The following is a 23,868-nucleotide window of genomic DNA, read 5'->3' as shown; positions in this document are numbered from 1 at the left end:
GCGAAAACAACCGCGACCCTGAGTGAGTCCCGAAAGGCTAAACGCTGGACGGGATTAACCCGCGAGGAGAATAAAACGCCGGGACCAGAAAGTGGCCTCATTTCCAGCACTGGTCGCGGCCCCACCACGTGCACACCGCTGAACCCACACCGTCGAAAATTTAATACGACAAATGAGTGCACGCGCTCGACTTTGCGTGAAAATTTCAGCCCCGTAGCCCTTACCGTTCCCGAGCAATAGCCTGTTTTTGCCGTTTTTAATGTTAACCCTATGGCGCACATGAGCACGCGCCACGGGCGCACCCCCGGCCGAATCGTGCCCAAAATCTAATACGACCTGTTGAATGACGTGACCCACGAGTCGTGAAAATTTCACCCTCCTGCGTCAATCGACGGCGCCTTAATAAGCCTTTTAGGGAGTAACCCCGACGGCGTGGGCGGATTTTCTAGGATTTATAATATAGATAACTAGTGCCTCTGCTTACTGCTAAATCACCTGGTATAATGTACTGTGTTGCTCTGTAACTATATTTTGTTTAAAAAATGCATAGAGCTTAGTGTTATTGCTGTCTGCTTTTAGCACAATGAAGTAAGTCCATTTCACTTTTGTTTTGTTAATTTTATTTCTTTTTTTTTTAGTTCATTCTTATCAGTTTTTATATGTTGCGTGATTGGGGTTGTGTTTGATGGATAAGTGTACCTACTTGACGCAGAATTGCCACTGGGGCGGGAGTGGGGCTGTGGGCATGGATAGACAAAGCATCATAGATATCAGATGACCTAGAGCTGGCATTCAAATCAAAATGCATGATTGATGATTGCTCTTGTTAATACAAAGATCAACAATGCTTATTGCTCATCATGGAAGCATTTTGTGATCTGTGTTCAATTTGGTCATTTTAAGTGGATAACCCAGCTGATGCCTCCCAGGCTGTCACCTATTGGCCGACTACTTTGAGGGGATTAAGAAGGACTTTGAGCGAGCAGCAATAGTCTACAAGAGCACATGCGACGACTATGGGTTGGCTGAAAGCTGCCACAAGTATGCCTCATATGCGTTCACGGGCAAAGGCTGCAAACAGGACGTGGAAGGTGCGATGCGCTACTTCACGCGCGGCTGCGAGGCCGGCGGTATGCAGTCGTGTCTGAACGCGGGCCTGATGCACCTGACGGGCGCCACCTCCAACGGCCAGACCAAGGACGTTCCACGAGCCTTGGAGCTCATTGAGAAGAGCTGTGCCGGCAACAACCCGACGGGCTGCTACTACCTGTCCGGCCTCTACATCAGCGGCGTCAAGGGCCACCACGAGAAGGACATGAAGACGGCGTTCCGGCATGCCCTCAAAGCCTGCGAGCTGGGCAACATGTACGCGTGCTCGAATGTCAGCCAGATGTATCGGAAAGGCGACGGCGTGGAAAAGAACGAAAAACTGGGCGCCGAGTTCAAACAGCGTGCTTTGGACATGCAGGAGCAGGTCAAGAGCCAGCTCAATGTCGGCTTCCAGCAGGGTGCCGAGGGATCATGATCCCGGTGTGGTTGGCTTTGTAGTTTCTGTTTGTGATAAATGTGAATGCAACGAATTTTTGTTGTACATGGCCTAATCAGAATGTTACATTCTGATCATTTTAAGCAGTCAATAGCGTTGTTGCTTGTTATTGTTTAATGAACGCAACATTAAGACGCTTTATTGCCGATGATATAAGTCACTGGCTGTAGTCGAGGAAATCCAACAATAATAAACAAAACTTATGTTCTTTGTTTTTTACTGCACCATTTTTCGTTTTCGCTGTTTTTAACGGAACCAGGGCAAGGAACAGAACATGAAGTAAGTTGTGGAACATCGCACGAAGGCTCGCTAGCGTAGGGGGCAAATAAAGGACCGCATCAATGAACTCGAATTGATTCGAGTTCTGAGTATAGCGTGAACGTCACATTTAATATTCTACTAGTTTCTTCTTTCTCGTCGGCTATCCACTGATCCAATAAAGAGGCAAAATCACACGAGAGCTAGCAAAAGCAAAGACGCTGTCGATTTTTTTAGGATTCGCCGCCGGAGAACCGCCGTCCTGCCCCAATGATGGTGCCGCCGTGGTAACAGGGTCGCGCTGACCCAGTCTGCTCGGGAAGCCCTGGCTCCACCGATCGCTGATTGTTCCCTCCGTTCCCGGCTCCGTCCGTGGCGACCCTAATGAAACCACGGCCCCCACCCAATGAGGCATCGCCAGTCTTCGCGGTGAATTGCCCGAACCAGGCAGTACCGAGGTCAAAGTGCGTGACGACTGACGTGCACCCGAAACACCCATGATGAAGTTCGCTACTCAGTTCAGGCAATTGATTGTTTCCGTGAAAATGTTTGGTTTATGTAGGTACACAAACTGCGCAAACTACCTAATACCTATTTTTGCATGGTGTCTTGATGCTTCATCTCTACATAAATGCGCGTGAGAACTTCCGGGAATTTCATCGAGCGGTTGCGCCTTACGCTACTGGCATTTTAACCCGCGCCCTGCTGGGGGAAGGGAAGGGGTTGGAACACCCCGTGCGATTTTTGGCACACCTTACCATGCATCTTTTTTTGCACATATCGTGGAAATTTTAGAGTAAGGTCAGGTCAGCAGGTCACGTCAAGTGACCTCACCTCAGAAAAAAGTTGTCATGCTTGCCATGCAGCTACACCGAGTGAGGATCCCTTGAACATTCAGCGATTATAAGAACAACAGTATGTTCAAAATGTTTATCTCGGAATTGTGATATCGGTGACCTATGGTCAGGTCAATTTTGCGCCCTGTCGATTAGGGATACCTAAGTCAATGGGAGAACCCCTTTTAGACGAACGTCATTCTAACACCGAAATATAAGTGACCATGACACGTCGAACCAGAAAATGACACCTGTGGCCCTTCCGTACCTATGTCCCTGAGGTCATCTCGGGTCACGAATGGTGTCCAACAGTTTTTCGCCAATGCCTAGGTACATACCTATCGATTGATAGTAAAACGCTACAGCGATGAAAACGCTTTAGATATGTGACGATACGGATCATGACGGTACGGATCGACTGATATGCAACACGACCTTTTCCGGTCAGATCACGGGTCATGACCGTTTGACCTAACATCAAATTTTTAAGCTGACCTTCCAAGGTCAAGGTACAATTTATTCTAAGCGTCCCGTCGAGAGGAGCACTGTGGTGGTAAAAGTGAGCGCGCGCAAGTTTTGAGTCAAAACTGTTAGTTCAAGAAACGTCTATTTTGACTGTTTTTGCCCCTGAGTAGGGTAAGGTGCCTAATTAGCGACCCCCTTAATTTGAACCGTCATTGCTCACGCTCTGTGGGTGCCACTGTGTTATTGGCTTGATTTTCGGAGAGATCGTTCATTTTTCTATTAAAATATAGTCATTTTCTGCCCCAATAGGTATTCACTAACTTATTTGTAGTGAGCATTTTTGGCAAACCATTGCAAAAAACGCTAATAGGGAACTCTTCCCGATTAGCGACCGGGGAGGGTCACTAATAAGTCTATGGGTTTCCCCATATTAAAAATGGCAAAAAATGCGACGCCGGAAAAGATGAAATATGATCTCAAAAAGATAACCTATACGCAAAGCACTCAATCACTCGAACAGGAACGTTTATCCAACACATTTACGTGAGTAAAAACTAATTACGTGATGCACCGAAGGCGAAAAGAAGGCGGAAACCCACGTTTTGCGGGCTATCTTGTATGATAGGTATTCGAGGTCCGCCCTGAATTCGGCACACCTGCAGTCGGTGACGACATTTGGCATCCCCTGCCACACATTGCAAGCTTCAGCAACACCTCATTTTCATTTCTCTCTTTTCCCCTTTCTTTCCCTTCTTGAGCTATTTGCGACCATGTCAGGCGCAAATAGGAAATATGAGTTGCGACACATTTTTAACCGCCATGCTGTGCACAGTTGAGCGATTCACTAGACACTATGGGAAAACGGCAATCAATTAAAAAAGGAATGTCGAATCAGAATAAAAAAGGTGCATCATCCTAATGTGCATCGCTTTTCATCAGAGAGGGCCCAAACACACACGTTTTGGATAAGAAATTCGTCATTTTCATTTAAACTGACCTGAAACGTCCCACCAGAAACATCGACGACCGGAAAATAATTTAATTTGATAACCAAAGTATGGCTGACCTTTTGACGATGCTTTTACCCCGTTTTCTCCTGCCAGTTTTTCTGTAGGGAGGTAGGTCGCAAATCGGAAAGGGTCGCTAATTAGGCACCTTACCCTACCGTAGGTCAAATTTGGGGGCAGGCTGGAAAAAACGTTAAAAGAGCTATAAAGTGCATTTTTCCGCGGCGCTGTAGCTCTATTCGTATTCCGCCGCCGTGTGGCGGTTCACTACATGGTGGTTTCCATTGGCGGCGGAACGGGGAGGGCACCGGGGCACCGTGCCCCCCTTTGATTTTGGCATTTTAACAGTAGCCCTATGGGAGTTGCATGGAAAGAATGGGACCAAAAGTCGGCAGTGCCCCCTAAATTGAAGGTGTTCCGCCGCTACTGGTGGTTGCTTGTAGCCATGCAGGTAAGTCCAGTGCAATAAGTCTAGTTTAGTACAATAATGGTTAGGAATGAGTTCTACATGTTATAAATGTAGCAGTGATACTCGTATGTAGCAGTGATGGTATCGACTTGCACTGCCGCCCTACACTAGGTACGAATATTTTATACGGCGTCTGCCATTATAGAACAGGGAACACATTGCACATTGATTGTGTATTTCATCACTGAATTCAATTCATAGAACACAACGTATCTTCACAGTATGCGATTGCCGCCGACTCTGAGTCGCTGGCCTTAAAGGGACTATCCCACCTTCTAAAATGTTGTTAAAACCAGTTAAATTGTGCCCGACTTTATAGATTGGATGACCAGGAACACGGTTCTGGCATTTATTTTTCATTAAACATCTTAGGCTTCCCATATTCCAAACACAAACTTTCAAATATGTGACGTCACAGCCCAAAATTACCTCCTTCCCCAGGCCACATTACTATCATAAAGCTGATTCTTTTTACTCTGTAGGCACCACAACAAAGTTCAGACCAAGTTTTAAGCGATTTTTCAACGAACAAACCCATTTAAATCAGAATGACTAAACGAGGTGACGTCACACTAACGGTCGCTCCATGTTGAAGATAGGGCCTTGTACAAGGCCCATTTTCAAATGAAGGGAACGAATTTCTTCAACACCAAGAGGGCGCGGGGGTTGCAACCTAGATAGATAGTGGTTTCTGAACCTCGCCGCAAACTTGGCTATCTCAACTCAAACCCCATGTTAAAGGTGGGATAGTCCCTTTAAAATCATAACAATGGGTGGACTAGCACAGTATGTGATCACTGTGTCGGAACGGGTGTCTCATCTGGTGGCTGATGCGGACCAGACTCTCGGATTGGCGAACCCGACTCGGGAACGGACGGGTCCGGCTTGGGGACCGGCGGACCCGCCTCGTGGACTGGTGGGTCCGCCTCCGGGACCCCGGGGGTCCGACTGGTGGATCCAACTCTGGGTCCGGCTCGAGGACTGGCTGGCCTGGCTCGGACCGTCTCGGAGTTCACACGACAGTTCAGTCCACGGCTCTCGTCAATCCATGAGACGCCTCCAACGGTGTGCCACAGCAGCTGCCGTCTACTTACCGGCCTGGAAACAACAGACGGTCCCGGTCAACCGAAACTCGGCTCACATATGGACTGCAGATGAGTGGAAGATGGTCTGACCCTGAACCGAATGGGTTAACCTGAACTGAACTGAACTGAGCTCTGATTTCGAACGATCCCACAGTGACACACCAGTTGAGGGTCATTAGATTTTAACCTGAACGGACCTTTTTAGATTTTAACCTTAAACGTTGACCTCGATTGGTTAATAGCTGTGACCTTGAAGGGGACATAGCTCTGACCTTGAACGGGTAGAGGAAGGTCGTCACTGAGTCGGACGAGATCTCGTTGCTGGCGATACACTGGTACTGGCCCATGTCGGACCACTGAAGGTCGTCGATGATCAAGTCCCCGCTGGGGGTCACCTGAAACACCGGGAGAGAGGTTACGCCTGGCATGGAAGTCATCGGGCTAGGACGCCCATCAGGCACACTACACTGGGTAGAAAACAAATCCGCATAAGATATTTAGCCCCTGACTGACTGATCATAAGGGGCTGATTAACGGATAAATTAAAATATCGGCAGACCTTGACTCTGTAACCGTCGAACGATTTTTTGTCAACATTCCGTGATTCCCTGTCTACGTCGACCAAACGTGCTTCTACCATCAGAATTTCCGTGATTTCGTGAATATCATCTACCTACCGTGATTCTGCCCGATCCGGTCTCCAGCGGCTGGTAGTTCCGTGTCCAGCTAATAGATGGCGCTGGGAAGCCGCTGGTGATGCAAACCAGGCGAGCCTGGGTGCCCATCCTGGAAATGTTTTAAGCGCTACTCAGTACTCTTCTATTTATCTAAATGTATGCTTTCCATAGATTTGATAGGTAATCCAGCATTCGAATAAGGCATGCAGTAGCAAAGGCTTGGACATGGTACAAATGTGCATGCATTAGGATATCATTGCAAGGCACGTAATAGCTAGGTATGCATCGTGACCGTTTGCTCATTAGGCCGGCTAGGTTAAGTAGATAATTGTTGCGGCTGATTCGTTTCACTCACATGGCGAGAATCTTTGGTCGCCACTGGACGACGCGCACAGCCTGGAACGGCGAGCCCTTGGCCTCCTCGCAGGCCAGGATGGACTCCTCGCTCAGCGGCTCTGCCATAAAAGGAGTCGGCCGGGAGTCATCGGCTTAGACACCGATATGTGAAATTTAATCGTAATATTTTGAAAAAAAGTTAAATATACATAAGGATGCCAACCGAAATGCATTTTTGCCAAATCAGATGTAAAGATTTTTAAGTGTTTGTAGCATGGAGAAAACATAGAGAAATCAATTTTGTCATTGCTTCATAATAATGCATTAATAATTGTAGGTATTGACTGCTTCCATAGACAGACGTCATGCTGTTTTGTCCTTATTTTGGCTAATTTCTATGGTTACCTGTAACGTAGAGCTGGGTTGTGGAGCTGGTGACCTCACTGGGCGTTCTTCCTTGGCACGTATACTCGCCCTGAAGACAGATGAACGGGTCAAATGTCTTATGTACCTAAACGGGTGATGGGCTGCGAGACTGCAGGTTCAGTCGCCAGTACGGACAAAACAAAAGCGGCGATACGGAGCACACCCTGGCTCGGTCAGCTGTGCCTTATTTTGCAGAGTGTGCATGAGATGAAACTGAGGAGATTCCAGCTGTGAAGCGGAATCATGAATTAGCGTGGCCGTTCTGCTTCCAAGGAATTAAAAGAAAAAAGTTTCTCTGTGACCTAGCCGACAGACAGGGTTGTTGAAAAAATCAGTCATTTTTTCCAATAGTGAATTAAAGGCAGATGTTACTGATATAACGGATAACCTATTGCTTCTAACTTTCTGGGTTTGCCATAGGTTCGGGTTGGGGAGGGGTTGTCGGTCGCTCTTGTTTTATGTTTCATTGTTAGGTGTAAAATATGCGGCTTGCAAGTTCTAACCGAAAGCAACGTTCCAGACTTAAGTTGTTGCTACTGGACTTGAGACGTAGGTATCGTTGGTTTACTTTCAACAGATGACCGATTGTGTACCGTAAGGTGGGGCTATTTGAGACAGTGGGGCTATTTGAGACAGTATTTAAAATTGTTATAAAATAAAAACCGTTCGAAATTTATGCTTAATTTTTGCATAGGCGATTTACCGCTCGATTCCACACCTTCCTGAGCAAAAATATCACATAAAAATCAAACGCTCTCCATTTTATAGCGATTTTAAATACTGTCTCAAATAGCCCCACTGTCTCAAATAGCCCCTTTACGGTACACATCTTTTGAAATGGAAACTATTTTTATTGAAACACTAGTTCAGTCTCCATTATTATCCACCAGATACCTATTTGGTTTGGTATTACCGGGCATTATTTAACAACAAGCGAATACGTAAGACGGCAGCTGACCGGTTGTTTTGCCAGTACCTTTCCACCTTTCTTTGACCCTGAGCGGTAACGGTGCCAGCGACAGCCCCCGGCCCGACATTTCGTCGTGGGTGCAGACCCAACGGCAAACCGGCTTTACCGATATCAATTTTTGACACCGTATTTGGGAACAGTCGTGTAATACTCGACACGAATACCTTTACCAGGGCACCGGTTACAAGGGCAATGTGTTTCGATGGCTGTATCTTGATTCGTGAGACGCCTTTACATGAACGAAGGCTTTATTTTGTACCGATAAGCATTCCTGAAGCTTCACCATTCGTTTTCCCTTTTCCAGATGCCAAATAGGACCGATTTGGTGAGCCCTCCACACATTGCTAGGTTTCAGCGATGATGCTTTGTTCTGGATGGCACGATAGAAATGCCCGTTTCTATTAAGCCAGCAGGGGACGCCCATTTGTCTGAGCCCGTGGACAAGGAGGCTGATGCATTGCAAGCCTTTGTAACAGACAGACGTGTAGAAGTTTCCTTGGATCTTTCCCTATTACATGGATTGATTATTCCTGTAGGTTGCCGTGCAATCCATTGGAGTGGCCGTCTGGCGCCATTCGATATACTGAAGCCCAATTATATTGACCGCAAATTTGCCTGCACCAATATCGCCTTTGCAAAGGCCTCATTTAACTTTCGAATGCTGAATAAATCGAATCACACATAATCCCGGCTAGTTATTTTCTGGTGTGCCCTGATCTGGAGATTGGGTAATTATTGGTATCTGATACCGATACTGCTCAGTGCTCACGGCGCGGCGGCCACGAAGGCTGACCTGATCGGAGGGGCTGACACAGTCGAGGTGCCAGACTGACCTGGTGGGCGGGGCTGACACAGTCGAGGTGCCAGACTGACCTGGTCGGCGGGGCTGACACAGTCGGGGTACAGCCGGGCGCGGATCGCCCCGATACCGCGGGGTTAGCGACTGACCTGGTCGGCAGGACTGACACAGTCGAGGTACAGCCGGGCGCGGGTCGTCCCGATACTTGTGGCCGAGTCCAGCGGCAGAGGCTCCATACCCGACAGCTCGCTCCGCAGCTCGGCGAGCTTGTCACTCGGCCGGTCCTGAAGACATGTTACATGAACATTTCAAGGTTCTTCGAAAAAGAGAAGAAAAAAGTTCATTTCATTCACTAGCTGGACGATTGTCATTCTCAAGGATGTCCTTTTGTCAGGTATTCTGTATAGTGACGAGTGCGGAGTGACGACAAATTGGTACCGACTGCGTGCGGCACCGGCCTCGCGTCTCACCTGGGCATGGACGGCCTTCCCCCTGAGCCACTGGACCACAGGCGGCGGTGAGCCCATGAACTCGCACTCGATCATCACTGAGCCCGACTGGCGGGTCGTCTTCAGCGGGCCGGTGGCCTCCCCCAGCTGTAGGAACTCGCCTGGGGGCAGCACGGGGACATACAGACACGGTCAGCGGGCCGGTGGCCTCCCCCAGCTGTAGGAACTTGCCTGGGGGCAGCACGGGGACATACAGACACGGTCAGCGGGCCGGTGGCCTCCCCCAGCTGTAGGAACTCGCCTGGGGGCAGCACGGGGACATACAGACACGGTCAGCGGGCCGGTGGCCTCCCCCAGCTGTAGGAACTCGCCTGGGGGCAGCACGGGGACATACAGACACGGTCAGCGGGCCGGTGGCCTCCCCCAGCTGTAGGAGCTCGCCTGGGGGCAGCACGGGGACATACAGACACGGTCAGCGGGCCGGTGGCCTCCCCCAGCTGTAGGAACTCGCCTGGGGGCAGCACGGGGACATACAGACACGGTCAGCGGGCCGGTGGCCTCCCCCAGCTGTAGGAACTCGCCTGGGGGCAGCACGGGGACATACAGACACGGCTCCGCTGGGGGAGGGGCATCGAGCATTCAGTGGACCCGTTAGTGTCTGTTGATAGAAGGCGAATTCGTCATGGGTGCTAATCGCCTAATGCCAGCATCATCGCCTCAGATACGTTGTGTAATGCGATACTCAACTCTGAATTGCTTCAGTTGCGGTACTAAATAATCCGATTGCGTTTTAGTGAGGCTGTTTCGTGCAGCAGAAGATGTCGGTATTGCGAACTTACCCAGTTCGGTAGATGCAGGAGCTCGTCTGCTCATCCGACCTGGCGGTGCCCTCGCTAGGATCTATATGGAAATGGTCAGTAATGTAGTTAGTGAAGGCACATTTGCCTCGGCTTGAATAAATATTGCAATAAGTTCCCTCATTTACGATTCGCTATTGGTACGGAAACTCGGGACGGAAAATAGAAAGAATGCCTCGGGAAGATACTTTTTAGTTAGTTCCGTGACGTCAGGTGTTAAAACAAATGAGTCAAGCCAATGGGTGGCCGCTGTCCTGGCACTATGCAATAATTTTTCACAGTTATTTCCTTTAACATGACTGTGCAACATAGCGGCGAATACCTGTGATGTGATCGCTGTGAGACAGAGCAGCAGCCGCACCGCCCATCGTCCCACGGAGCTGGTCATCCTGCGGGACAGAGCCACGTCGGTCATCCAGACACCGTTAAACATTCGGACAGGCCCGCCGAGATACAGCGACACCCGTGTACGCTCGGCCGCCGAATACTGACACCTCGGCCGCCCCTGCCATCACGGACCTTCTACGCATTTAGGCGGTGACATCGGCGCCTCAAATGGCTACCCTACATATACGTGTCCATGGATGAGTGAAGTCGTGTTAGACGGGCCCCGCGCTCGTATATGATAGCTGGGGTCCGCGCGACGCTGGACAAACACCCAATACCGTTCGACTGTGGTCACTCGTCTTCATGCAAATGTATCGTACTATGCAGTGGTGCAAACCCTAATCCATGAAGCCGCCGTTCATCTTTTCTTTTTCAACACGAGATAGACACGAGGGGTTGGTGCTTTGGGCCTGATTCGAAGTATTTCTCTCACTGCGCTCCATGAAAGCTAAGATGAAGGGGTTCATGCCACGGCTATAAAATAATTATTGGCCAGAAATACAATGCGCAGTAGGTGCATGGGGTGAAGAATTTCGACGGATTCCTGCATCACCATTACACTCCGCTTGTGACGGCTGGGCGAGAACAGCTTACTGACTGCCTATAGCCTAAGTCGATGCACACTGCATAATACAGATAGAGAGGAGTCCAGGAACCTGAGGCGACGGACGGGTACTTCCCGTGAGCAGATGGTGGAGGCCCAGTGGGGACTGAAATTATGCTGAGCTGACTAGCTGCCTGCAGGGAAACTCAGCGCTCTCAGGTGCAGCCCAGCCGTGAGTTTTAAAAGGGACGACCCGCCTTAACGATACATTGCTAGTTAAGACCCCCAGAGGTCAATCAAGGACCATTGAAAATATAGACGTAAATTATACGTTCCAACTCGCTAAACGTATCCTTAATCCTGTGGTGACTAAGAACGATTTGACCCCAGGTCATCGTTGCAAGGGATTGTTCTTCGTTCTATAGCTGTTTAGGTGCGCGCTGCCGTCTGATCGCGTCGATGTCATTCCATGCTTACCAAACGGTCTTAAGATCCTTCAAATTTTCGTAGCCCGATAGCCCGATAACAGGAAGGCCTCACAGTATTTTGCAGCACTAGATAAGTAAACCAGTATAACGCCTTTTGGGGCGACTAACGGAGCGAGCGAGAGGGTGGGCCTTGCACGTGCGAAATTTCGAGGGGGTACCTCCAACTGACTTGTGCACGGCACCCTACTAAGCGGTCTCTAGCAATGTGCCAAATTTGAGCACAATCGGCCCAGCCGTTCTCGAGATCTGGAAGCGGCACCCTGCACGTGCGCACGTGCAGAAAGGGTCCCAACTGACTTTTGCACGGCACCCTACTAACTGGTCCCTAACCGTGTGCCAAATTTGAGCGCCATCGGTCCAGCCGTTCTCGAGATCTGGAAACGACCCCTGCACGTGCGCACGTGCAGCAGCACCCCAACCCTGGCACATGGATATGCAGTGCCTAGTGGGTGCCCACCTACATGCCAACTTTCAGCGCAATCGGCCAAGTAGTTACCAAGATATTGCAGCAATTACAAAACTGACACCTCTTCGTTTTGCACGTGGCACGTGCATAAGGGGTCAGCCACATGCATCGGGAATAGTCCAATACTTGGTAGAAGGAATGAAGCTACCGTACAAAAATTACCGCGTGTAAATCGGTCAAGTGGTTGCTGAGATATAAGCCTCGCAAAAGCGTCCGCACGGCCGGCCGGCCGGCCGGCCGGCCGCTCATACTCAGAAATTTCTGTTAATCTAAGGAAAGACTACGCTCGCTTCGCTCGCTCCGTAATGAGACAGTGATTTTGTGATGTCATTAAAACAAGTGAATTATTTGCATGTTTTGTTTCTTCGTGCTATCATCGAGAAGAAAACAAGGTGTCTTTCTTAGCGAGGTTATTAAATACAGTTTGTGCGTATTTTTAGCCTATCAACATCGGTCAACTGTTAACGTGCCTATGGTGTATACGGTGCTGAACATTGGACACTGCACATGGTGAACACGCCTCACCAAAGTTAGCCGACTAATATACTGCAGCAATGCGCGCGCCCGAAGGTCTACGCAAAAAAATGAATAGCGAGTACTGTGGCGACCAATGCTGCCTAACGGTCAGAGCCTGAAAATCAGAACTGAGGGCACTGATAACACCGAGAACTGACCTGAACTGTGCTGTAGTGTCGGCCGGAGGACGTCCGATGGCGGTGTGGTCTGCCCGGGGCTCTGTGCTGGTCTCCGGCCGGAGGTGGCGGCCCCGGATATATGGGGAGCGCCCGGCCGCCCCAGCGCAGGCGCCCGGCCACCGCGGTCTCCCCACGGCGCCAGCCAGCCGGTCCGCTGACCGCTCTCAGCCGAGCCGGCGGCGCGAGACAGCTGTGAGAAGCCGGACATGGCCCCCTCGTTATCTGGCCCTGCCGATGGTCAATTCCCTGACAGGCGTGCCACGGGGAGGGCCTCGTAATTACGTTTTGGGTAGGAAGTGGCAACTCGCGTGACAATAACGTCGTTTCCCGACCCTGGCCGTGCTTCTGAACGAAAAGATGCATCGCTTAGGCTGAGAGGATTAGGATATGATGAGAAAAGGAAACGGTGCAGTTGAAATTTTGAAAATGTTAATGATTTTAAAGCATGCCGAGATGTCCGCTATGCGTTAGCGTAGGTGTGTGCGTGTCAAAAAAAAAAAAAAAAAACATTACAGACCATTGCACTGACGGATCCAAGGGGCCCCCTCGCAGCGCCCAATGTCGATGAAAATTTATGGTTTCTCTTTAATAGAATGAAAAGTAAATAGCTTTTATTGGAAAAATAGCTTTTAACCCGCGCCCCGCTGGGGGGGGGGGGGGCGTAGAATCTGCCCCCTCCCGTTTTTCGCCAATAACTTCTAAACGCGTTATGCTAGCGACGCCAAACTTTTAGTACCTTATTAAACATCAATTTAACACGTTTCCTGAAAATTTGAGCGAAATCCGTCGAACAATTTTTGAGAAAATGACGTTAAAGTGACGTCATGTCACCCATTTTCGCCTCAAAAACGGCAAAATTTCAAACGCCGCTAACATCTTCATTTTTAAAGGAATCAAGACGTTACAAAAAGATTATAAGTGATTCTACTTTGTCTATCTAATGACTATCTCGGTTTTTGAAAATTTTGGATTTTGTCCCCTTTTTTGTTAAAAAACTGACTTTTTTGGGAAAATAATTATAATATTCAAAATTTTTTAGTGTATCGCAAAAAACGGAATATATGTCAGAGAAGTATTTTATGTGAACCCACATACCAATTTTTAGAAGAATCGGTCTAAAAATGTGGGAGTTATTAAAAAAAATGTATTACGTCACCACACACAAATTTTTTGAAAAATAATTTTTTTTTGGAAATTCTAGACCTCGTACGGAAACAAAAATAGCACCATTCGATACGCCGTAAAAACTGCTTCAGATAGACACCTTTTTAGGTCGTAACAACCAACTTCAAAATTTGACCTCACTTGACCTGACCTTGACCTGACCTCGACCTGAAATTCATCCATAGGTGGTCGATATCACTTATTGAGTGTGCCTATTGAATTTTATGAATAAAATGACCCATAAAACATGTGTCGCACATGCCCTTTTCCATATTTTGTTTTTGGTGACCTGACCTGACCTGACCTGACCTTGACCTTGACCTTTGAATGCTATTGTATGCAACGAATATTGTCTTGGTAGTCTAAGAACACGTTTTGGGCAATCAGTCTCAGTCCATTCTTCGGCAACTACGGTGCAAGACCGATACTTTTTTTTTATTCAGGCCACCCTCCAACGGGCACTTATTTCCCATTTACAGGAGGGCTTCTCCTCCTCCTGACACTTGTTCCCCCACCCCCAGGCTACGGCTGAAGTGGGAGCCTACCCCACACCTGGTGACACAGCCGGGGACGACGCCAGCGGAACGGGCGGAACCGGGAATCGAACCCGAACCCGGCACCGCCCGCACCGCGGGTCGACGCCATAACCGACTGCGCCACCAGGGCCGCATACTGTTTACCTACTTAAGCAAAAACATTGGGCTCTTAAGATCCGCCTTGTTAAGAGCTTTCGATTGCCGTTTTCCCCGTCTTTCTACGACCATCGGTTCGGAAGTTAGAGGGGGGAAGGGCAGAATCTGCTCCCCCCAGCAGGGCGCGTATGGCTGAATAGCCCAGCGGGGCACGGGTTAACTGAAAGCAGTGCACAATGAATGGGAATCACAGAAGTTTTTGGAATTTAGAGAAACGTTCTGGAGGTATGCACTGTGCCCTCTCCAAAGCGTCCGAGGGGCCTTCTTTCCGGATCTGCCTACGGCTCGATGCTATTTGATCTTGTAAGACATTTTTGAGCATGGTTAGCACCTTTATCCAAAAGAAATGTAAGTATTACGAATAAATACGATTAAGAAACGGCACAATTGCATACGATTGAATTTGCGGGATAGTGTTAGAAAAATAGAGCCACTTTTCGAATCCACTTATTGAAACAAGCCCCTTTCATTCGGTATGTGTTCTAAAACATCGCTCTCTATACCGTATGTGTATTGTGTATGATTGGATAGATCAATAGCATCATATATCCGAGATGTCATATGGCACTGTGAGTATTTTGGGGTACACAATACGCATTTTATATCATGTGACACCACAGTCATTGTGAATCACATTTTGCCATCCACTGATGCTGCTTTTTAGTTTTTCCCACATTTCTCTGATTCCGATTTTATCAATTTCTGTAGACTAACTAATGCATAGCATTGCTACCAAATACCAATACATATACCTAACCACCGTCTTCCGTCGGATTATTTGTCCGCGAGGTGAGACAACTGCAATTATCTTATTTTCCTTCGTATGAGGTCAGCAGTCTTCATGTTTTAGTTTGCTGAGCCCTGTCATCGCTTCCTTGAAAAGAGTAACAAACATTCGTATTTTCATCTAAGTCATAAATTAGCCACATAAATTAGTCTTAAAGGACCCGTGAAGGCATAAGAGCAGATATTGCTCAGTTTTGGGATATACTAATTGCTCGTCTATTTTTCTTTTTTTTTGTACGGTTCATGTGGCTTTGCGGGGATATTTCCATTTACAGGTAGCGAATTTTTCATCATAGTGCTTTACACAAGCCGCACGGAATGACCTATGGATGACCTTACCTAAATCCAGAGCAGTTCAATTAGTTTGCCTCTTTACAACTCAGCTATAATGTCACAAGTTAAACTTGACTAGCAGAACGAATTGAAGGGCGTCCAATCAACATTGATCCGTGGTGGATAATGCATGCAATGATGATACAATTATGGAGACTGAATAACGGTCAAAGGTGGCACCAAGGTCTTCAAAATGAGGTTTACACGGTTCACCCAGCAATACTGTAACCGTCATCAGCTTTTTACACTTCGCTGTACCCTCAACCTTGTGTAAGCTCCGGTTGGACATATAATACCAAAGCAATTACCGCTGTAATTAGAAACTCATTCCGCACGGAAGCACTTAGGTTTTTACAACTTCTTGAAGTTATGCAATGTGAAGGAAAGCTGACAAGGAGCGGTTGGTGGCTGTTAATTGACATGCGACATTCACCAAATGCGTCGCCGGGGAGAAACGAGTTCACTGGGTGTTGACGGGTACTATAAAGCAGCGCGACACTAACCCATCCAGACACCGCCGCAGAGTCACAGAGGAAAGCAACAACAGGAGAGCACTGACCCAAAATCCATAGTCGGCGGAGCGGGGTGGCACCGGGGCACCGTGCCCCCTTGTTTCTGCCATTTTAACATTAGCCCTATTGGACGTTGCATGGAAAGAATTGGAACCGAGTCGGCAGTGCCCCCCCCCCCCCGTACTTGAAGGTGTTCCGCCGCTACTGCCAAAAACCAGCTGAAGCTTCACTCAACGTATTACTATTTTTCGATGACGGCTATACCTATTCAAAATATCCGGAACAGAAAATTGCAATATCTTTTACCATGCTTTGAAGATACACTCGAGAGACAAATATAAGCTACAAATGTGGTGGGCCCTCGCGTTTCACGTTATCATCCAGAGCTTCAGTCAGCGGTCTGTGCAGGTCAGTCGACTGTCAGGTCTTTGACCGACAGACGAGCTCGTTACCTGCTGACGCACACTGGTGCGCGTTCGAACCTTATTGGCCCGCCTCCGTAACACCAGGGAAGTTCGACAAACTGAATAACACGCCGCGCTGGCCGCCCGGCTGCAGCAGGTAGCTCGACCGACTGCACAGCGAAATTCCCGCTCGGAGCGATACGATTAAAAAATGGGCGGCGAAGTTAGCGGATTACGTCACAACTCACAAACACTGAACAGACCAGGGACAGACCACACAGAGGTCACGAAGGGTCGGCGCCGAATCGGTCCGAACCGTTTCCGATCTAACTATAGCCAAATGGTCGGCCGTGTGTCAATTGACGCGCCGCATTGTAGAGGAACACAATAGAAGGCTATACCCATTCTTGTTTGGCTTATGCATGTTCTATTCAGTGACGTGAAAAGACGGTAAAGAGAACAACTAAAAACACAGTCGTGCCTGCTAGTTGTTTATCATCATCATCATCATCATTTATTTCGTTTGGAAGCTCCATGCACTCACGGCTTTTCAGTCCAAGTGTCATACAGTAAATAGATAGGCACATATATAAAGCTAAAATAAACACTAAAGCTAAAAGTAAAAACCATGAAAAGCATGGGGCTTAAAAAGTAAAATTTTATTGAACGTAAAATTGAAGGTAGCTGTGTTACCTTTTTTGCGGATGTAAACAAAAAGTTCAAGAGCTCAAACTTTTGCAAAAGTTGCGGCTTTTGCGCAAACTTTTGCGGCTCCACACCATGGTGTGGAGCCGATAATGGCCATGTTTCAGAGAAAAGCCAATAGCCAAAATTTCTCATTTCTCCTTCAAAGCTGTATGAAAGGAAACTTTCCCCGCCGTCAAATAACATAAAATAACCCTCAGCATTCCGCCTGGAGCATTTAGGTATTGAAGCAAGCTTCCAAGCTCGCCTTACTCGATGCTTCGTTTTATCGTTTGAATTTGATTAGAAATGACAATAATCAACAATATGCTACGCTTACATCACTTTGCGAGTTTACCAACGCCCTCCAACAGCTGACTGAATTGAATCACCTGATAAAACAGCTCCTGCTGTTAGCTTGGCTGTTAGTCAAGGGTGGGCGGAAGGTCTCTCTGCGATGGTTTCTAAGTTGAGATTTGTTTTCGTACCTAATTATGAATATTAGTTGCAATACATGAGAGGGGTTTACTGCTAATGAATAAGACGTTAAGATGCATGTCCAAGAGATACCATACCGGACAACCCGTAGTGATCAATGAAGTTAGATAAAACGGCGTAACGCATTTGGATCGGAAGTGGTGGAAGGTGATGGCTGCACTTGATTGCAGGTAAGAACCGGCTTATGTTATGCCTGCCCTAAAACTTTTGAAGCATTCGACTCTCGATTTTTTGCCTACGGTGAGCCGGTTTTGTGAGTCGAGAGCAAAAGTTTACCACGTCCACGGCGATCTAGCTGGAGCCATTTTCGGCATTTTGTTGACCGCTGCCTTTTGGACCTCTGCATTTGCCTACATGCGATGATCAAGAGTCACTGAGGACCTAACTGGAGCAGCATGAGGGAGGTGAAGGCGCCAAGTGTCTACATTGATGTTTGGGAGCTCGGGTTATTTCTATATACTGCCATAACATGAATTTCCATAAATTATGCTTAATTAGGGGTCCCAAAGTTAGACCATGTCCCCCATGTCCCCCCGGCCGCCAATGCAAGTCGCACACCATGCCTATCAGGTAAAGGCGTCCGTCTAGCTCAGTCCGGACATTAAGTCAGCACAGCGCCGGTCACATGCGGGCCGTCCATTTGCATATCGTCGTGTCTCGAATGGGCACGATGGCCTCGACAGACAGCATGTCCAGCGAGACTGCCCGGTGCGGGGCAAGATACGCCGCCTGTCGATGAACCAATGTTCATATATGATGGGCCGAAGTTCTGGCAGATATATCAGGTGTGCACCGTGTGGATGTCTTCGATCGCATGCGATTGTTGATTCTATCCAAGCGTATATTCGCAGCTCAGTTAGTTTGATGGACGTTTTAACCTGACCCTCGCTTATCATACAAATGAAGCTCAGGGAACTATCCGATTCTTTAAGCGGCGCTTTACTGTCAAGGCTCCCTGGAAGTGCAAAAATGAAAACAGTTTTATTGTTAAAAATTCGAAGAGATCGAAAAGTAACACTTTATAGAGATAAAAAGGTAAAAACATACCATTTGTCATTAATGCTAAAAACAATAACACACATTCAACGTGAGAGGAATTAATAACACAAGTCGAATATGTTGTTATTGCAGAGATTTCAATGCACCTAGCTTCGTGCGTCCATTTACCGTTGCTGCACAAGACATAACACCTAACCATATCCATCAATATCTACAAATCTACGCACATTATCCCGTATTCTATGTATAAAAGTAACAACATGATTTATTGTTTCTCATGAACTATATAAAACAGGAGCGTGTCCACGCGCTCCTTCGAATTGTACTGGCACAGCGCTGGTCAGTGAACAAGTATACATAAACAATTTAATATGCACCCATAAACATTGCACGGCACGTTGTTTTGCTTTTCGCTTCAGTCCAGCGCAGGGTCAGACCAATGGAGCTTATCCCGCATTACTTGGCTTTTCACTGCGATCGTCCCCGCTGCTCCAGCTGGGCACAGAGTGACGGTGTCCTGCCAGCCCCCCTCACTGCCGCGGGGGTCAGCCGGCGAGTAGGGCGGCGGCGGTTCGTCGGGCACCATAACCGCCCCCAGCCGCTCCCACTGGCACTGGAACTGGCGCGGCGTCAACGGCTGCGGCAGCGCCGGCTCACTCTGCGGTAATCCGGCGCCGTCAGCAGCTGCGCCGGCCGGCGGCGGCTGCGGCTGCGGCTCGCAGGCCTCCTCGGGCGGCGGAGCTCCGAGCTCCGATCTCGGCGGACGGCTCAGGGACGCCTCTGTCGCCGGAGGGACGGTATCTGTCGGCGCCAGTGACGGCCCGGCCTCGGAGTACTCGGGCGGCGGGTCACACTGAGCTGCCGGGCCGGCAGCGGACGGGCTCCAGCCGGTCTGATGAAGCAGCCACAGGGCCGGGTCCAGCGGCTGCCATGCGCTGAGACCCGGGGCGGGCGGCCGCCGCCACTGTGGCACGCCGTAGCCCGTCGGTGGTGCGGCGTCCAGCCTCAGCCGGCCCGCTGTCGCTAAGTAGTGAGGGCGAGCCGGACGGCCGCAGCGGCTCTGGTGCGTCGGAACTACTACCGGTGCGGCCCCATCTCGGCTGCAAGTTCCGCCTGCCAGGTCCTCCTCTTCAGTATAGTCCGGCGGAACCATGGGGTTATCGACGCCCCGCTGCTGCTCGGCTTCTGCCGTCACGGTGGCCAGCTCGGTGGCCGCTCCGTCCCACCGCCGTCGAGTCCTGGCCTCTCGTTTGGCGCTCACCAGGTGGTCGCGCAGACACGGCGCGTAGAAGCACACCAGCACCACACCGGCCACGGTCAGGCAGAACGCCAGCACAGTGATGATGAGCGCCATGACGGCCGGCGGCGCCGCTGCGCGCCCCGACACCCCTCGGCGCCGACTGGCAGCTGCACCGGCCGGCCTGCATAGCCGATCGAATCATGTGACCGGCACTGGCGGCCCCCAAGGCCTGTCATGGTGACGGCGGCGGCCGGCGGCGCCGGCACGGGGCGACAACCACTGCTCGTCCGTAAGTTTCCTGGTAGGCCGCTGCACGCGCTGCTCAATGTCAGTGTGGAGGAAGACAAGGATAGGGCTGTCAATCAGTCCGCTTCCGGCTACAAGTGTCAGGTCCCGGTATATGCGCATAAGGGATCGCGAATGAAACTCAGATACCTTATGCCTTAGCTCGGCTCAGCCCCAAACCCGCCTACCGTGCGTTGGTCACGGTGTACGACCGCGGTGCTCACCATCCTATACAGTGGAAACTGTTGCCAGTTGCGCCTGAAAAAAGTCAGCGGAGTGGCTTATACGAACACTCATCAGTCTTAACTACCCGCATACGAATCCTTTCCATCTCCGCTCGCTTCCGATTTGGCATTTACAAAATGGGGGCAAACGACTTCTGAAGGTGGGAGTCGCGTCTCTTGCACGCTTAAAATGTCTCAAAATCAAAGCTGAAAATACAAAAAACTGCTGTGTAGCGGAAATAGCTAGCCATAGATAACAGTTCTATTGTTCTCTGGGCTAGCATTTAAAAATGTTCACAAGGCACCGTTGAACAAACTGTATGAGCACATAGGTACAATATCAGGTTATGGAAATTTTCCCATGTTTTGGACACATATTATGAAGGGGCAAAAATAAACGTTTGCCCTCCTCCAAAAGTTTCTTATGGGATGACGCCTCCTTTGCCGCCCCGTATCCGTCGCCCCGTAAGCAGCCATTTAACCCGCGCCCTGGTGTGTGTGTGTGTGGGGGGGAGCTATTCCCCCCTCCAGACTTTTCGATGTATCTCCAGAACCGCGGCACCGATCGTAACCAAAGTCTCATTACCCTCCCGGACATTAATAGTACACATTGTGCCCGAAAATCATTCCAAAGGCTATGATAGGTTGGTCGCAAATGACGTCAGAGTGATATCATGTTCTGCCGTTTTCGACCCAAAAAAAGATTTCGCGGGATAAGCTGTCAGGCCTATAACTTTGAAGATACAGAAAAACCCTTAAGACAAAAAAGGTGTAAAATTACCAGGGCTATCAAAATTTTATCTCCAAATTTTGAAATTTTCGAATTTTGACTCCTAAAAATGAAAAAAAAGTTTTTGAATACAGTAGCCAAAAAATCCAAAAGTTTTTCGAATTTCGAAAAAAAAAACGGAATATATGTGATAGCCTCTACCGAATTCTATTTTTGACCTGACATTGACCTGACCTTTAACAGGAAGTGACCTAAACCGTTCCTGATGGTCTTATAACCAACACCATTAAAGGGACCCTCCCACCTTAACATTAGATTTGAGTTGAGATAGCCAAAATGGGGTCCCTGGCTCACAATTACCGGTTTCGGCACTCACAACATCGAGAAATGCCTTAAATCGGAAATATTGAATTTCAAAATTGCAGCATTTTGATTCAGAGGGGCTAATGCTTAGGGATACCCCTCTGAATGTGTGACGTCAGCGCAAATATCTAACGATTTTTAAATGTTTGACTAAAACGTTTTGTAGCACGCGGTGGTATATGCTATTTGCGCGCAACATCTGCCGCAAACGCCGCACTTCTAAAACAAAGTCGCTAGAAACAGCGGAGATCCCAAAAAAGTAAACAAAAGTAGAAGTCTAATATCTTGAAAACCGGTGAATATTTTTCGGTGAAATTTGGTAGATATTCGTTTTCGCTCTTTCTGAACCGAGCGACATCACTTTCATGCCGATTCATAAACTTTTTTGAAGGTGGGAGGGTCCCTTTAAGTTGGAAATGAAAAAATGGCCATTAAACATGCATCACACAGCCCTAGTAAAATTGGGTTCATGTGCTGACAATTGGTGACCTGACCTGTGACCTGACCTGGTATTATCAGTGACCTCTAATAGCAATATATGTACTGATGCCCTACTGCTGATTTTCGATAAAATGCGTCTTACTCGATGTTATAGCGCATTCCCTAGAAGACCCGTGAACGGCAAAACATTTTATATTTGACCTGACCTGTGACGTCATCGGTGACCCCGAGGTCAATGAAATTGGAAATCCTTCAACAAATTTAACAGAGCTTTTGGACGCCGTTTAATATTTGCGGATTCGTCCAGTAGTTTCGGAGATACGAGGGGGGAATATGCCCCCAACAGGTCGCGTTATAAGCAGACCCCACCGCGGGTTAAGGCCTGGGCGGCCGCTGCGTCACATCGACGCTTATAATGCCTCCAAAACGAGGTTGAAGAGATGGGAACTTATACTGAAGGCAAACACTTGTCTTTTAACCCTCGCCGGACTTATTGGTTTTCTACATCCGCGCCGGCCTAGGGGGGGTGGGTGGGTACGACCCCCTCGCCGTTTCGCCCCTGGTGGAGCTAGCGCGTCGCGGAAAAAACGAGCGTGTCCGCCGTTACGAGACGCGGATATTGATAACCGATTTTAAGGTCCTAAGTCAACCGGTGACCTCTGAGGTCAGGTCAAGTGCCCCAAGGTACGGTTCCGTTTTTGGTGAATAACTTCGCAAAAACGGTCGCATAGCCGCGATTTTGGCAGCATCGTGTTCGCCACGGTTGGTCGAAGGAGGTCATGTCGCATATCATTCGATTCGGCAGGTCTTCCTGAGCCCATTGGTGGCTTTCCCGACTCGCTAACTCAATTTGATCGGGAGTTATTGACGAAAAACTAATATGACCTTGATGACGTCATAAATGACGTCACGCAAGGTCAGCATTGCAAAAGTGACGCATCTAACCTTGCAAGGAGTGCATCAAATCACGATTCTGTGTGCTTGAGATAGTTGGAGATCGTTCCCGGCGCCAGAATAGCAGTTTTCATTTTTCCCCATTGACTTATAATGGTGAGGTCACGAAAATGACCTGACCTCATATGACCTTAAGGAAAAATCCGAGATGTACAAGTCGTGAGACTCGTAATGGATACTAGATCCTGCAAGTTTCATTTCCTGTGAAAGCTCCTCTGGCAGTGAGGGCGTTGCGAAGTTGCGACATCTGAAGACCATGCAGAGGTTCACTTATGACGTCATAGGTCAGTGACCTGACCTGACCCGAAAATACGGTTGGTGTCAAAAGATCCGGCTTGAATCAAAGGTCAGATATGTCAAGTTTCAGCTCTCTATCGCCAGCGTGTTCGGAGCTATCGCGAAAAAAACCTATGGGGGGGGGGGGCGGCGGCACCCGCCCCCCTCGGCCGGCGAGGGTTAACCCTCGCCCGTATTGGTGTTTTTCCAGCCGCGAACGTATAAGGGGGGGGGGGTCCGTTGGACCCCCCCTTGCCGTTTCGCCCCTGATCGAGCTAAAGCTTCGCGGAAAAAACGAGCGTGTTGCCCCGTGCCCGTGACGAGGGGAAGCCGATGATACCCAATTTTAAGGTCCTAGGTCATTGGTTGACCTTGCAGGTCAGGTCAATGACCCCAAAGGCGGGAAAATCGGGACCTGTTAGAACGTCGTAAAGTGTGGCTGCTATAGGTTTTTTTTCGGGGTGCTGATCACGAATATCATGTTAGTTTTGATCAGAGATGATGTATTCATGTATTTAGGCCA

General features: G+C 48.8%; 3 protein-coding genes across 3 annotated transcripts; 1 reads left to right on the top strand and 2 right to left on the bottom strand.

The window, feature by feature from the left end:
* The first annotated feature begins 453 nt into the window (after positions 1-453).
* LOC122381974 (cytochrome c oxidase assembly factor 7 homolog) lies at positions 454-1,758 on the top strand. The gene is made up of 2 exons (XM_043366781.1): positions 454-588; positions 930-1,758. The coding sequence occupies exon 2, from the start codon at positions 1,097-1,099 to the stop codon at positions 1,523-1,525; it is 429 nt and encodes a 142-aa protein (XP_043222716.1). The 5' UTR covers positions 454-588; positions 930-1,096; the 3' UTR covers positions 1,526-1,758.
* A 2,981-nt stretch (positions 1,759-4,739) lies between these two features.
* On the bottom strand, positions 4,740-12,908 carry LOC122381977 (neural/ectodermal development factor IMP-L2-like). The gene is made up of 10 exons (XM_043366785.1): positions 12,740-12,908; positions 10,503-10,569; positions 10,163-10,223; positions 9,345-9,484; positions 9,024-9,158; positions 7,085-7,154; positions 6,699-6,798; positions 6,344-6,452; positions 5,939-6,061; positions 4,740-5,679 (listed from the first exon to the last, which is right to left on the bottom strand). Exons 2-10 carry the CDS (start codon positions 10,566-10,568, stop codon positions 5,668-5,670), a joined length of 816 nt encoding a protein of 271 aa, XP_043222720.1. The 5' UTR covers position 10,569; positions 12,740-12,908; the 3' UTR covers positions 4,740-5,667.
* A 5,546-nt stretch (positions 12,909-18,454) lies between these two features.
* On the bottom strand, positions 18,455-20,186 carry LOC122381992 (extensin-like). Its single transcript, XM_043366817.1, has 2 exons — positions 19,367-20,186; positions 18,455-18,534 (listed from the first exon to the last, which is right to left on the bottom strand). The coding sequence occupies exons 1-2, from the start codon at positions 20,184-20,186 to the stop codon at positions 18,455-18,457; spliced, it is 900 nt and encodes a 299-aa protein (XP_043222752.1).
* Positions 20,187-23,868: the final 3,682 nt, after the last annotated feature.

Source organism: Amphibalanus amphitrite, unplaced genomic scaffold, assembly GCF_019059575.1.
Source record: "Amphibalanus amphitrite isolate SeventyFive unplaced genomic scaffold, NRLGWU_Aamphi_draft 000131F_arrow, whole genome shotgun sequence".
In the NCBI taxonomy this organism is placed as follows: domain Eukaryota; kingdom Metazoa; phylum Arthropoda; class Thecostraca; order Balanomorpha; family Balanidae; genus Amphibalanus; species Amphibalanus amphitrite.
Note: the sequence above shows the minus strand (reverse complement) of the source record. Positions and strands in the feature narration are given on the sequence as shown.